The sequence below is a fragment of the Loxodonta africana genome, chromosome 2 (genome assembly GCF_030014295.1).
Source record: "Loxodonta africana isolate mLoxAfr1 chromosome 2, mLoxAfr1.hap2, whole genome shotgun sequence".
Classification (NCBI taxonomy): Eukaryota; Metazoa; Chordata; class Mammalia; order Proboscidea; family Elephantidae; genus Loxodonta; species Loxodonta africana.
This window is the reverse complement of record NC_087343.1, coordinates 139,138,619-139,154,194: the sequence shown is the minus strand read 5'-3', so window position 1 is coordinate 139,154,194 and position 15,576 is coordinate 139,138,619. Positions and strand designations below refer to the sequence as shown.

The following is a 15,576-nucleotide window of genomic DNA, read 5'->3' as shown; positions in this document are numbered from 1 at the left end:
GTCCTATAGGCTTGCTATGAGTCAGAATTGATTCAGTGGCACACAGTGACAATGTACGACCCAATGACCACTTTCCAGCACCCAGACCTAGGCTAATACACTGGCATTTGCAAAAAGAGCAGCTGTCCTTGGACCCAAAGATGGAGGGCAGACACAGGGCACTACAGCTCTGAGGACCTGGGAGAAGAAAGAGGAAGCACAGCTGCAGAGGAGTAACTTTCAGATTGCTACATGTACAGAGTACAGGAAAATTGTGGTAGGGAAAATTAAACTTAGTTTGGGGAATAAATATTTTTTGAGAATTTTTATTGGACCAGACTCTAAGCTAGTAACATCACATAAACCAAAAAAAAAAAAAAAATCGTTCGTGTTGAGTCGATTCCAACTCAAAGGGACCCTATAGCACAGAGTAGAACTGCTCCATAGGGTTTCTTAAGCTCTAATCTTTATGGAAGCAGACTGCCATATCATTCTCCTTTTTGCATCCTGCAGAGCAGCTGATGGGTTCGAACCGCTGGCCTTTAGGTTAGTAGCTGAACACTTAAACACCACACCACCAGGGCTCCTTTTTGCATCACATGTAGTGTCTCATTAATATTTTATATATTTAACTATTACGGGTACCTTAAACATCTCTCAAATTGTTAGAAGAGCTCCAAAAGTAAACACCAACCCTCAGTTTTTTCAAAATATGTTGTTCATACAGCATATTTCATTAGCTCATGGTTATTTCCCCAAAACATATAAAAAGTTCAAAAGAACAATGGCCGTTCATCAAAAGGGCCTTCCAAGGAATATTCCTTTCCTAAACTCAACTTCTTGGAGTTAAAATTCAGGGTGGTTAGGACGGCCAGCTTGGTGGGTGCTGGCCAATGGTTTGGGAAATTTAACTTATCATAAACGGATTATGAAGCAGCGTGTTCCTCCTGATTTTCTTCCATCAGTTTGCCATTTCACTCACTGTCATAGCTTCTTTGCCATTTATCCTTCTTGCATTTGAATGGGTTTCTGTAAATTGATTGTGGTTGCTGTTACTCAGAGGACAATTGACTTGATTTTATATTTTTGATGTGTTTCTTATAAGATTAAACTAGGGAGAATTGCATTAAAGCTTATTACCTTATGAAACATAAACCTGTTGCCATGGAGTGGATTCCAATTCATACCCAATCTATACGACAAAGTAGAGCTGCCCCGTAGGGTTTCCAGTGATCAGCTGGTGGATTCAAACTGCCAGCCTTTTGGTTAGCAGCCGAATGCTTAACCACTGTACCACCAAGGATCCTCATGAAACATACTACTTTTGTAATCAAACTGCTATTTTTAAAAAAGGTTGTCCCCTTTAACTTCTAAAGTATTGACCACATAGTGGTGCTGTGTGCCATCAAGTCAGTTCCAGCTCATAGTGACTCTATATGACAGAGCTGTCCCATAGGGTTTCCTACACTGTAAACTTTGTGGGAGTAAATCACCAAGTCTTTCTCCCATGGAGCAGCTAGTGGATTCAAACTGCCAACCTTTCTATTAGCGGCTGAGTGCTTAACCATTGTGCCATCAGGACTCCTTCTCTACATAATAAAACAAAAAACAAACCCATAGAACAGAGTAGAACTGCTCCCATGGGGTTTCCCAGGCTGTAAATCTTTACGGAAACAGACTGCACATCTTTATCCCATGGAGCAGCTGGTGGGTTCAAACTGCCAATCTATAGCAGTGATGCACTTAACCACTGCACCACCGGGGCTCCTTTATAATGTTATTGTTAGGTGCCATTGAGTCGGTTCCTACTCGGTGACCTCATGTACAACAGAACGAAACACTGCTCGGTCCTGCACCCTCCTCATAAGCCTTGCTATGTTTCAGCCCATTGTTGCAGCCACTGTGTCATTCCATCTCATTGAGAGTCTTCCTCTTTTTCACTGACCCTCTACCAAGTGTGATGTCCTTCTCCAGGGATTGGTCCCTCCTGATAACATGTCCAAAGTAGATAAGAGGAAGTCTTGCCATCTTCACTTCTAAAGAGCATTCTGGCTGTACTTTTTCCAAGACAGATTTGTTTGTTCTTCTGGCAGCCCATGGTGTATTCAATATTCTTCACCAACACCACTATTCAAAGGCATCCATTCTTCTTCAGTCTTCCTTTTCATTGTCCAGCTTTCACATGCATATGAGGCGACTGAAAACACCATGGCTTGAGTCAGCTGCACTTTAGTCCTCAAGGTGACGGTGGCTTGGGTGAGTCGTAACTTCTTCCTCAAAATGGTTTTGCTTTTTAACCTTTTTGGAGTAGGTTTGCCCAAAGCAGTATGTCATTTGATGTCTTGACTGCAGCTTCCATCAGTGTTGATTGTAGATCCAAGTAAAATGAAATTCTTGACCAGTATTTTCCATTTATCATGATGTTGCTTATTGGTCTAGTGAGGATTTGCATTTTTTTATGTTGGAGTATAATCCATACTGAAGGCTGTAGCCTTTGATCTTCATCAATAAGTGCGTCAGAGTCTTCTTCACTTGGAGCAAGCAAAGTTGTGTCATCTGCATATCACAGATTGTTAATGAGTCTTCCTCCAGTCCTGATGCCACATTCTTCTTCATATAGTCCAGCCTCTTGGATTATTTGGTCAGTTTACAGACTGAATACGTATGGTGAAAGGATATAAGCCTGACCCCCTCCTTTCATGATTTTAAACCACGCAGTATCCCCTTGTTCCGTTGAACAGCCATCTCTTGGTCTATATACAGGTTCCGCTTAAGCACAATTAAGTGTTCTGAAATTCCCATTGTTCGCAATGTTATCCATAATTTGTTATGATTCACACAGTCAAACGCCTTTGCACAGTCAGTAAAACACAGGTAAACATCTTTCTGGTATTTCCTGCTTTCAGCCAAGATCCATCTGAAATCAGCAATGATATACCTTGTTCCACATCCTCTTCTGAATCTGGCTTCAATTTCTCACCATTCCCTGTCCATATACTGCTGCAACTGTTTTTAAATTATCTCCAGCATAATTTTCCTGGTGTGTGATATTAATGATATTGTTCAATAAGTTCCGCATTATGTTGGATCACCTTTCTTTGGAATGTACATAAATGTGAGCACTTAACAGCATTGTATCCATTTGTTGAAACGTCTCCATTGGTATTCCATAAATTTCTGTAGCCCTGTTTTTTGCCAGTGCCTTCAGTGCAACTTGGGCTACTTCCTTCAGTACCATCAGTTCTTGATCACATGCTGCCTCCTGAAATGTTTGAACATTGACTTATTCTTTTTGTTTCAGTGACTCTCTATTCTTTCCATCTTCTTTTGATGCTTCCTGCATTGTATAATTTTTTTCCCATAGAATCCTTCAGTATTTCGGTAATTTTTTTCTTCAGTTCTTTCAGCTTGAGAAATGCTGAGCATGTAAGAACATGCTTTTGGTTTTCTAACTATATTTCATTATAATATTTTAGTTTTTTCTCTCTAGCCGCCCTTTGAAATCTTCTGTTCAGCTCTTTTACTTTATCATTTCTTCCTTTTGCTTTAGCTACTCTACTCAAGAGCAAGTTTCACAGTCTCTTCTGACATTCATTTTGATCTTTTTTTTTTTTTTTTTTTAATGACCTTTTTCGTTTTTTCATGTACGATGTCCTCAGTGTCATCCCACAACTCATCTGATTTCCGGTCATTAGTGTTCCGTGTGTCAAATCTATTCTTGAAACGGTTTTTAAATTCAGATGGGATATACTCAAGGTCATACTTTGGTTCTGATGAACTTCTTTTAATTTCCTTCAGCTTCAACTTTGTCCTGAATTGAACTGTGTCCCCCCAAAATATGTGTCAACTTGGTTAGGCCATGATTCCCAATATCCAGTATCATGTGGTTGCCTTCCATTTTATGATTTTCCTAAGTGTTATAAACCATAATCTCTGCTTGTGGTTAAAGAGGATTAGGGTGGGATGTAACACCCTTGCTCAGGTCACATCCTTAAGCCAATGTAAAGGGAGTTTCCCTAGGGTGTGGCCTGCACCACCTTTTATCTTTCAAAAGGTAAAAGGAAAGGGAAGCAAGCAGAGAATTGGGGACCTCATACCACCAAGAAAGAAGCACCAGGAGCATAGCACATCCTTTGGACCCAGGATCCCTGTGCAAAGAAGCTCCTAGTACAGGGGAAGATTGATGACAAGGGCCTTCCTCCAGAGCAGACAGAGAGAGAAAGCCTTCCCCTGGAGCTGATGCCCTGAATTTGGATTTCTAGCCTACTGGACTGTGAGAGAATAAATCTCTTTGTTAAAGACATCCATTTATGGTATTTCTGTAATAGCAGCGCTAGATAACTAACACAAACTTGAACTTGCATATGAGCAATTGAGGGTCTGTTCCCCAGTCAGCCCCTGGTCATAGTCTGACTGATGATCTCTTTCCACAGATGTAGTTGATTTGTATTCCATCCAGCGAGGTCCATGTGTGTAGTCGCCATATATGTTGTTTAAAGAAAAATTTGGGAAATATTTGCAATGGTATGGTCTTGCAAAATTCTATCATGTGATTCCCAGGATTGTTTTCTGCCACCAAGGCCGTATTTTCCAATTACCAATCCTTCTTTGATTCCAACTTTTGTGTTCCAATCACCATTAATTATCAATGCATCTTGATTGTATATTTGATCAATTTAGGCTGCAGAAAGAAGTTGGTAAAAATCTTCAGTTTCTTCATCTTTGGAATTAGTGATTGGTGTATAAATTTGAATGATAGTCGTATTAACTGGTCTTTCCTGTAGGCATATGGATATTATCCTGTCACTGACAGGGTTGTATTTCAGGGTAGATCTTGAAGTGTTCTTTTCGACAAGGACTATGACGCCATTTCTCTTCAAGTTGTCTAGCATAGTAGACCATATCTGATTCATAATGGTCAGTACCACTCCATTTCAGCTCACAAATGTGTAGGATATTGATCTTAAAGCATTCCACTTCATCTTTGATGACTTCCAATTTTCCTAGATTCATACTTTGTACATTCCATGTCCCAATTATGAATGGAAGTTTGTAGCTGTTTCTTCTCATTTTGAGTCGTGCCACATCAGCAAATGAAGGTCCTGAAATCTTGACTCCACCTGTATCATTAAGGTCGACTCTACTTTGAGGAGGCAGCTCTTCCCCAGTCGAGGAGGCAGCTCTTCCCCAGTCGAGGAGGCAGCTCTTCTCCAGTCGTATTTTGAGTGCTTTCCAACCTGAGGGGCTCATCTTCCAGCACTATACCAGACAATGTTCTGCTGCTATCCATAATGTTTTCACTGGCCGATTTTTTCAGAAGTAGATAGCCAGGTCCTTCTACCCAGTCTATCTCAGTCTGGAAACTCCACTGAAACCTGTCCACCATGGTTGACCCTCCTGGTATTTGAAATACCAGTGGCATAGCTTCCAGCAACATGCAAGCCACCACGGTACAACAGACTGCCAGATGAGTGGTGGTCCTTTATAATAAAAGGTATCAAATAATAGAAGGTATCAAATACTTGAGCTGGCAAGATTATACAAATCAACCCCAGTAATGTAATCACCCAGAAATGTGGGAAATATTCTTTAGATCTTTTCTGAGGAGATTAATATAAGTAGATGGCAGACAAACCACAAATGGTATAGAAAATGAGAAGAAAATGTTTCCTGTTACCTATTTCGTAATTTGCCTCTCTAACTGATATTTACTGAGTGCTTATTCTTTTCTCTTTTTCTTTGTTTTTAGTGGCCACAGATGTGTTTAACTCCAAAAACCTGGCCGTTCAGGCACAAAAGAAGATCTTGGGTAAAATGGTGTCCAAATCCATCGCCACCACCTTAATAGACGACACGAGCAGTGAGGTTTTAGATGAGCTATACAGAGTGACCAAGGAGTACACCCAGAACAAGAAGGAGGCAGAGAAAATCATCAAAAATCTCATCAAAACAGTCATCAAGCTGGCCATTCTTTACAGGAATAATCAGTTTAATCAAGATGAGCTGGCCCTCATGGAGAAATTTAAGAAGAAAGTTCATCAGCTTGCTATGACGGTGGTCAGCTTCCATCAGGTGGATTACACCTTTGACCGGAACGTGTTGTCCAGGCTGCTAAATGAATGCCGGGAGATGCTCCACCAGATCATTCAGCGTCACCTCACCGCAAAGTCACATGGACGGGTTAATAATGTCTTTGATCATTTTTCAAATTGTGAATTTTTGGCTGCCTTGTATAATCCATTTGGAAATTTTAAACCGCACTTACAAAAACTTTGTGATGGTATCAACAAAATGTTGGATGAAGAGAACATATGAGCATGTGAGTTAAGATTGTGACTGCTCATGATTTATTTGAAGATGGAGCACTGCTGATTTATGAAGGAAAAAAGAATTTTTTAAAGATTACACACATTTCAGAAAGACTTCGCCCAATTCATTTGTCAAGCATTAATGATAGTGCTTTTTATAGGGCATGTTTTGTTTGAAGAAAAACGTATTTCCAAAAATTCTAGTGAAAAGCTTCCAAACAGTTAACAGATCATGGGGAAAATGTGTGGTTGGATAATTCAGATACCGAGTTATACAAAGAAAAATACGTATGGTTCCAAACCTCAAGACATCTTTTTTAGGGCAGTTGTATTTGTGGCACATTGAATATTTCTAACATGTATAAAGTTACGTATTTTAATTCATTTCTATTCCTTACTGTGTATATGTACCTCTTTTTAAAAGCCAACAGCTTTCTCCTGCCGTTATTGCTCCTTTAGAAACTGTTCTATTTTCAAGGTTACCTCAGTCCTTTCATTAAAGTTTTTGTTGTTGACATTCAAGAGTTAAGTCTGAGGCAGTCAAAATGAATCCTCAGAAAAATAAAAAACTGCTCATCTGAAATCATTACTATGGAAATGAACTATACTGGACAATTATCAATAATGTCCAAAGTAAGAATATGCTTCTGGGATTGAGTACTGGTTTTTAAACCAATGGTGATACTTAAATTCCCAAAAATGTAATATGCCATTGCCTCAAAATGCGTGGTTAAAGCTTAACTTTCATGTTATCTTGAAAATGTGTTGATGAACTCTTCATTTTTAATATCAGCTTCAAATATAATAGACAAAGAGACAATCTAGATCATTCTTGATATTGGGATAATAAAAAGTAAGTGATATAAGGAAGAGAAAACAATCTTCATTTTAGGGAAGAACCCACCGAAATAATTTAGGGGGAGGAGGGGCAGAGGAGAAGAAAGGATATTGCTACAGAATGTGAGCATGAAAATGAATGCATTTCAAATGTATAAGAAGGTCCGATAGGTAAATAAAGAATGTCACTTTTTTATTTAACTGATAAGGTTTTTGCTCTTTTGTTATTTGCTATTTTGATGAGTAAACCAAAGAATGTTTACATTTTAAGCAGTTTGTGTGTTGTTTCTATATAATTTCATGGGTGTGTGAATGACATAAAAAAATTGGATACCCGCAGGCGCACTTTGTCATCTAAGAAGTAACAGACCCAACCAGCAGCACTAAATATTTGCCTTGCCATTATATCTGTGGTTCAGTGTACATTTGCCTTGAATCTGCCTGCCTCCCAGAATATTGACATTAAAATCATAGCTCACCAGGAAAGGCCCCCAAACTGGAAATTCTAGAGATTGAAATTTGTTTTAATCCACTACGGCTACGGCCTAGAGGAGGTGGTCGGTCTCTCTGGGCCCCTCATTGGCTTGGCTAAGACAGGCAGCAGAGACAAAAATTATCTCCCTGGTTTGAATTTAAATCCTGACACTAAGATTTGAACTAAAAGTACCATACTCACTTCTTAGAACTCACAAGCAATCTGTTGTTATATAAACAACAGCATAGTGACTGCAGAAATGACCTCTCTAGCTAGGGGAATTTCCATGTTTAGGACCTTTCCTAGAGATCAGGTATGTGTGTGGGGTATGGGATTGGAACTACACTTAATCTCACATAGAGGGAAGGCAGTAAGAATGTGTCCTGAAGGAAGGACTGCTGTTTACTGCCATTTCTCAGTAGCATCATCTGAAGGTAACCCATCTCCTTACCAACCCTGTGCCTAGAAGGCATGCCTTAGAAAGATCAATTATAAAATCATGATCAGAAGTTCATTTCTGATGTAGCAGGACTCCCTTTGTGCATGAAGTTAGTCAAGGGAAAAAGCTGGAAAGGATCCAAATGTGCTTAGATCATTCTGAGTTAAGCCAATAGTAAGTTTGGAGTTTTATGGATTTTTTTTTTTAATGGTATCTTTTCCTCTATTTTGAAAAATTAAGTTGATTTTATTAAATTTGTGCTGATGGCTTCTCTCCATAAATTATGAGTTAATATAATAGGTGGATGATAATACTAATGTTAATACTAACACAGAATGGTTATTACCTCATGCACATTAATTCATTCCCTCTGCCACAATCTTTACCATTTTACAGATGAGGAAACTAAGGCAACAGAAATTAGAAATTTGCTGGAGATCACATAGTTATTAGTTGGCACAGCCAGGATATCAATAAAACCTCATTTTCATTTAAAGCTGTTATGGCTAGAGGCAACATCATTGGTTCAGAGAAGAGTGGACAGAATGCTTCTGATAGGGTTTTTCAGATAGTGTGACCTGTTATAAAATCTGTTGCTGCTGAGTCAACTGTGACTCATGGCAACCCCGTGTGTGTCAGAGTAGAACAGTGCTCCATGGGGATTTTAATGGCTAATTTTTCATAAGTCAGTCATCAGGCCTTTCTTCCAAGGTGCCTCTGGATGCACTTGAACTTCCAACTCTCAGTAAGCAGACACACATTAACCGTTTGCACCACTGAAGGACTCTGGTCATGTATCAGATAGTATTTACATCACTACAGGTCTGGCCCGTACTCTAATCTGGGCATGATGATTTCATACAAAGGCATTTTTCAAAGTTTTCAACAGGACTCCTAATTCGGGGCATCTTGTGGCTCAGATTTCTGTCCGCTCTGGAATTGCAATTCAAGGTGCTCATAATTAACTATGACTTTGACCATTGGCCCACGAGGTACAGTGTGCCCTCTCTTCCATGGACGCACGAGGCATTCTATGTGCACACACTCTTAAAACACTTCACCATTGTGTTCAGCAGAGTAGGTATGGCATCATTTTGAAACTTCAACATTTTGTAGTTTGGAGGCCGAAAATATTTCTGCAAGTAAATTTGAAAATACCCTTGGTGTCTTTCTGATTATTAGAACTTTCATATGCAACTCAAAATTAGTTTTAAAGAAAAGCATGTGTTAAGAATTTTAATGGTAAAGAAATTTTGCTTCTAGTATAGAACAGTATCTCATTCACAATTTTCTAGAAAGTTCTTTTTCTTCCGTCATATAAATATACTTAAAAAACACAAAGCTTAAACTTTTGAATGGATTCTCCCCCCCCGCCCCCATTGGCTTAAAATAGCACTTTTTGTTGACTGTGTATCAAGTCAGTTGGATTTTTACTTTATTATTCTTGAGACACTTGATGAGACTTATAATGCCATATACCAACCTCGGCAAACAGATAATAAATGAAAGATGAATGTATTTATCCATGTGATGAAACATTTGTAGTAAAAAGTTTAATGCTATTTAATTGCGAAATAAAAATATTCTAGTAAAACTTGAAACTTAATTAGCATGTTTTTAGGATTTGTAATATTTTTAAAATTTTAGCCAGTCTTGCATTTCCAAACTTTCATTATCTAAGTTAGTTGAGCTTTTCAGTATTTGAAAAATCACTGTTTTACTTGATTTATTGCATTAAACTTCCTTGGCATAAAGCTTCTATGTGATTTGTTAAGCTCAAAACAGGTTTTAGGACTCAGTGCTGTTTGACAGGTAAAGTTAACTCTGAAATAATTATATTTTGTATTATTCAGATAGAGGCTGCATAGAAAATCCCTAATGAAAACAATGAGGCACTAACCAGAAAAAATGAGTCAATTTTTTGCTTCTAAAATGTTGTAACAAGAAAATCTTTAGGAGCTTATAATTACATATTGCCATCATCACAAAGTATTGAAAATTCATTTCTGTTTTGCTAAGGTGTCCTCTTGTTGGTAACTTCTACATATCCTCTGGGATATGATCATAAGGTAATTTATATCAGCCCAGAGCCAGAAAGACATTTATATCTTGGGGAATTTCCCAAAATGGAAACATTTTTATGTAATTTTGATTCATTTCTGTTCTAGCCAAAGATGTATTTTCCACCTAGCAATGAATATCAGCCCCAAGTTGTAGGGGGCAAGCCACTTCAAACACAGCACCGTCTGCTGGGTACTGAAAAAGGATATGGTCAAGTCAGCCAGCGTTCACAGTTAAGAGAAAAACATCTGTGCTTCGGAAAATGCTCTTCAAGCAAAGAGAATCGTGCTCTGTGTCCACAGAATTTCCATGAGATCTTCATAAAATTAGTCAGCCAATGGATAAAGCCCTTTCATCTTCATTAATGCGTGGCCCAGGAGATTCTCTGCCTCCTCGTCTAACAGCTGCATAACTGTGTGTTTCTTCCTCATAGAAATCAGGTGGCCGAAGAGGCACCTGGAGCTTGTTCTTCTTAACACAAGGGAAGAATACTGGATTTTTGAAAACTATGTATTCTGATTCACCTCATGGTCTAAGACAGCATGCTTCTCTGTTCTGGGTTTTTTCCATGTAATAGCTTACAGATGAATTTATTAAGTTCTTTAAAACTGCCTAATGTGAGTTATAAACACAAGGCATGAAAGTAAAAACTCAGTCTAAATATCGAGGTTATCACCATTATCTGAGATGACTGATGTTTACAAGAAGCCCAGGTTCCATTTTCTAAGAAACAGACATTTATCAGCTGAGCAGGAGCCACCAGTTACCCATTCGAAGTGGTGCATCAGCATTTTTTGCTCTTTTAAGACCACTTGCTTTTACTAAAGGATAAATACTTACCAAGCAAATTAAAAAAATTTACAAGGCATTTAATGCCCTGGAAGAGGACTTGCTGATGATTAGATGAAAGTGCCAATGTTGTTGCTGTTCCCTAGTCATACGGACTTTGTGTTTTCATCACTGAGGAGTCACATTTTTAGTTCGCCAAAATATCCACTGGGGAACATACAGTGAAATCCGTGAGTGGAAATATTACAAGGTATTTTCGAACACCATGTGTCAGGAGTTTGGCATCTCTTCCGGGGGGGGTGGTGGGGGAGCAGTCACTGGAGGGCAGCCAGGTAGAACCCACCCAGCAGGGTACAGAGGGTGTGTAGTGAGGCAGCCAGGAAACCAGCATTTCCAGCTCTTGGTCTGCCAGGGAGCTCTCTGGCCTATGGCCTTATCGATAAAATTTGGATTAAATCAACTACCTCATGTTCTCATTTTAAGGGTAAAATTGAACAAAACAGAGGGCTTTGAAATCTTCTGAAGGCTATTCTTGTGTGAGGTATTGTTAACCGGTGGCCTTTCACTGTTTCCAAATCAGCAATGAAAAGAACCCTGGAGCCTACGATAAATTAAGCAACAAACTTAAGCAGCTTGAGCGGGTTTTATTAAATCGCCCCCCCAAAAAAACTAAATCCCAGTCCCCTTAAAATTTTTTTTTTTTTTTGCTTTCAATATAGGAAAATTGTTTTGGGTCAAGTTGTTGAAAATAATGGTTTCTGAAAGTGACTTATGTTTGATCTCTTAGCCAGTTTAATTCTGAATCTCCTATTTTGATCATCCCAGCTTTATTTAGTTATCTATTTCTGTGTAACAACCCAGTAACCCAGTGCCGTCCAGTCGATTCCTGTTCGAATCCACCAGGCGCTCTGTGTAACAAGCCACCCCAAAACTTAGTTGTTTAAAATAACAACAATTTTCTTACCTCATGATTCTGTGAGTTGACTGGGCTGAACTGCTGGCCTTGATTGGAGTCTCTCATGTGTTCGCAGTCAGATGATGGCTGGTTCTAGAGTCTTGCAGAGATTTGACCAGAACATGAGGGTGACTCGGCCTCTCCTTTCCTCGTGCTCTCTTCTTACTACTTGCTCAACGTATCCAAAAATGCAAAAGCAGAAGGTTCTAGGCCTTCTTAAGGCTTAGACCCAGAAGAGGCACAGTCTATTCTACTGGATAAAGCAAGTTACGGGCTGTGTCAGGGGGTCCCCAAAACTACTCTCAGGTTTGATGTTTGGCTAGAAGGACTCACAGTTATACTCACAGTTATAGTTTATCACCACAAAAGGATCAAAGCAAAAAGGCACATAGAGCAGGGAGGGTTGAGGTGAGACCAGGCATAAGCTTCCAGTTGTCCTCTGCCAGTGGAGTTATACAGACAGCACTTAATCCTCCCATCAACAATGTATTGCAACACATACAGAGCATGGCCAACCAGGGAAGTCCACCAACACCTTGGTGTCTAGGGTTTTATTCCAGGTCAGACACATAGGAACAGAGTGTGTACTTGACTTACCTTACTCAGTCTCTAGCCCCTCCAGAGGTCAAAATGATATAGTGTGGCTGTGAAAATGATGTGAAGGCATTGTTAGACTTTTAACTTCATAAGGGGGAGGAAAGAGAACCAAAATCAGTAGGAGCCCAAGGCCAATTGCTATGAGGTGAAGGTCAAACACACCTCCACCCTCCAATCTTTTTACCAATTCTGACATCAGCTGTTCCTCCCATGGCACTCTCTTCTTTTCTCCTGGGTTCAATAATTTATTGCAATAGCCATAGAGAACTTACAGACTCATGATTATGAGGTTTATTAGGGAAATGACAGGTTACAATTCAGGGTTAGGATCAGAAAGCATATAGGCAAAGTCTCCCTTTGGTGCAGGACAGTTCTCTGAGCTCCTGTCCACCATGTAGGCCTCCTCTTGGCCCCCTCAGAACAGGCTCCTCTCTTGGCCCTCAGCCCTTAGCTCTGCTTGGGCCTGGCCTCTGCTCTGCTCAGACAGGTGTTACAATACAGATCCCTTTAGTTCCACTGATAAGTGCCCAGAAGCACCCCACGTCACCAGGAAGCTTTCTGCCTGAAGGCACTCAGCTCCCTTGCTCTGTGGGTTGGGGAACCTACCACACCATCTCTTGCTGATCTTTGGGTTCTGCTGCGGCTGTTTCTCTGCCATTGCTTCTTGCTGTCTCTGGTATTAACAACTTTCTGTCTCCTGGGTGTAGGAGGTTCTCAATGCAGGGACCCTGGGTCCAAGGGATGTGTTCCACTCCTGGCTCTTCTTTCTTGATGGTAATGAACTCCCCCCATTCCCACCTCTGGGATGGCTCATCTTAAGTCTAGAGGGATAGCAAAACTGACCAATCCCCTCATTAGGGTTCCATACACTTATTAGCGTGGGTCCACTCCCACAAGGATCCCATGTACTGTAGTTGAGTTATTAGCAACTGTCTAATCCCCCCACAACCAGCTTATTTGCATAGTTTCTCCTAACCATTATGTGGGGAGTTACAAAAACCATGCATGGCTAAAAGGGCCATATGAAGTAATTCACTGCACCACAGTGGCCCAAGGTCCCCATCATAAATCACATTGTTAGCATAAACTACCTGGCATGCCCCAAGACCCCAGGTATATAAAGACATTCTTAGGCAGGATATTCCAAGGGCTTATAAATTATTTCTTAGGAACCAGTCACAGCCCATCCTTTCTTTGGAATGTGCAGGGTTGGAACATCTTAAACCTGCTAAGTTAACCCTTTACTGCACACAGGACCAGCCCCAATTTAGCGTACAAGGGGGCTACACAAGAGTGAATTCTGGATTGCATGCATGATTCACTGAGACCATCTTAGGAGACTAGCTGCCATGTTCCTATTTTCCCTCATGGCTCCAGTGAAGACAATAGAGTGCCTAGGGATTCTGGAGTGCTTTATGGAATGGTTTGGTTTTTAACTGGAAATTTAATATGAAATGACAGTGGGCTAACCTGTTAAAAAAACCAAACCCAGTGCCGTCGAGTCGATTCCGACTCATAGCAACCCTATAGGACAGAGTAGAACTGCCCCATAGAGTTTCCAAGGAGCGCCTGGCGGATTTGAACTGCCGACCTCTTGGTTAGCAGCCGTAGCACTTAACCCCTACGCCACCAGGGTTTCCCAACTTATTAATAACTACATTTAATTCAAGAACTGAACACCTACTATGTGCCTGACACCGTGCTGGGCACTAGGACTATGTAATAACATCTAGTTCTTGTATAGGGAGAGTTTGCTGACTGGTAGGGAGGATGCTGACAATGCATGGGCAATGTAGCTCTGAACGGGGCTTCCCAGGATGCTGGAAAAGCCCGAGAAAGCCTTTGTTAGCCCAGCATAGGCTTTATGGCTTTACAATTTTCAGGTTTTTGTTTTGTTTTGCTTTGGTGTTTAATTGATATTTTAAAAGTAATAAGTCCAAAGTAGTGGCCAGTTTCTTCTTCAAAATCAGTGATGCGTGTGTGTGTGTGTGTGCATGTGTACATGAGTGTGTGGGGGGGGGGAACAGTACAGGTAAAAGAAAAATGTTTACAGGCCATTTTTTCCATTTAAAATATGAATAGTTATAAACAAGTCCATGGCAAAATGTTGATTATAAACTCCACTCAGTAGAAGGTTATAAGTGAAAACTAAGAGGTAAAGTGTTAATATTTGAGAACATCTGAGAAATGGCAACATAGAAGTTTTTTTTTTTTTTTAATCATTTATCCAGAAATTGGATTGTAGCCCAACTTGTAAAGCTAGATAAACTGTGGGCTCATCGTAATGAAATGTATCTGTGTACTCTGAGGTCACAGGCCAGGACATAAGAGTACATGGCTGAACTGGTCCAGTGAGGACAGCCTTTGGTCTGTCCATGTCTGTTGCCAGTCCTGCCACTGACCCCACAGCTCAGCAAACTCTGCCGAACATTTGGTTCTATCGCTGCCCTGAGCTCCGCGAATCTTGGACAGGAAGCATTAACAAAACAGTCTGTCGTCTTGCTGGCGAAGTGTTGGAGATCAGGCCTGGGAATACAGCCCTGAGCACAAAGCCAAATGTGGAGTTTGGATCCTGAGTGTTTCAACCCTGGCGGCTTTCTCTGGCTCTATTCAAGTCAGGAGTCTCTCTTCCTTTTCATTGGGCTACATTCAGAAAGCTGGTATCCAAGATCCTTTTTGGGTAAATCACCATACTTTCTGTAACTTGCTAACTCTTAAAATGATTTCTTGTTTCTCATGACTACAAAAGATGGGGTTCTGGAGTTTTAGTTTAGTTTGTTTTATCTGTCTTATGACTAACCACATTATTTCAACCGAGAATAATAATATAAACATGACTGATGGCTTAAAAAGCTACCCTATGTTCTGAACCACTCTGGCTTTTATTAACCTGCCAAGAAGGAAGACATCCTTTCCAGTCTGCCTTAAAGTAGCCTTTGCCACTCCTTTTAGCTTAAGAAAAGGGAAGGCTGCTGTCTTGGTAAGAGGCTCTGACTTCCCTTGTTGCTGTCAGCAATATTGAATTGGTACTTTAAGGCAATCTAAGCTTTACAGTTTCTTTCCAATGCTGATTTCAATACAAATGTTTTCCCTAAAAACAAACAAACAAAAATAGTTTCAGTCAAGTTGATTCCAA

At 40.2% G+C, this 15,576-nt stretch overlaps 1 protein-coding gene across 4 annotated transcripts in view; it reads left to right on the top strand.

The window, feature by feature from the left end:
- Positions 1-6,590, top strand: part of TNFAIP8 (TNF alpha induced protein 8) — a 131,559-nt gene extending 124,969 nt beyond the window's left edge. For all 4 annotated transcript variants that reach the window (XM_023548879.2, XM_023548887.2, XM_010590457.3 and 1 more), the window contains one exon: positions 5,729-6,590. In XM_023548879.2, coding sequence (XP_023404647.1) covers positions 5,729-6,294 — 566 coding nt within the window. In that variant the 3' untranslated portion in view covers positions 6,295-6,590. The remainder of the gene's footprint in view (positions 1-5,728) is intronic.
- Positions 6,591-15,576: the final 8,986 nt, after the last annotated feature.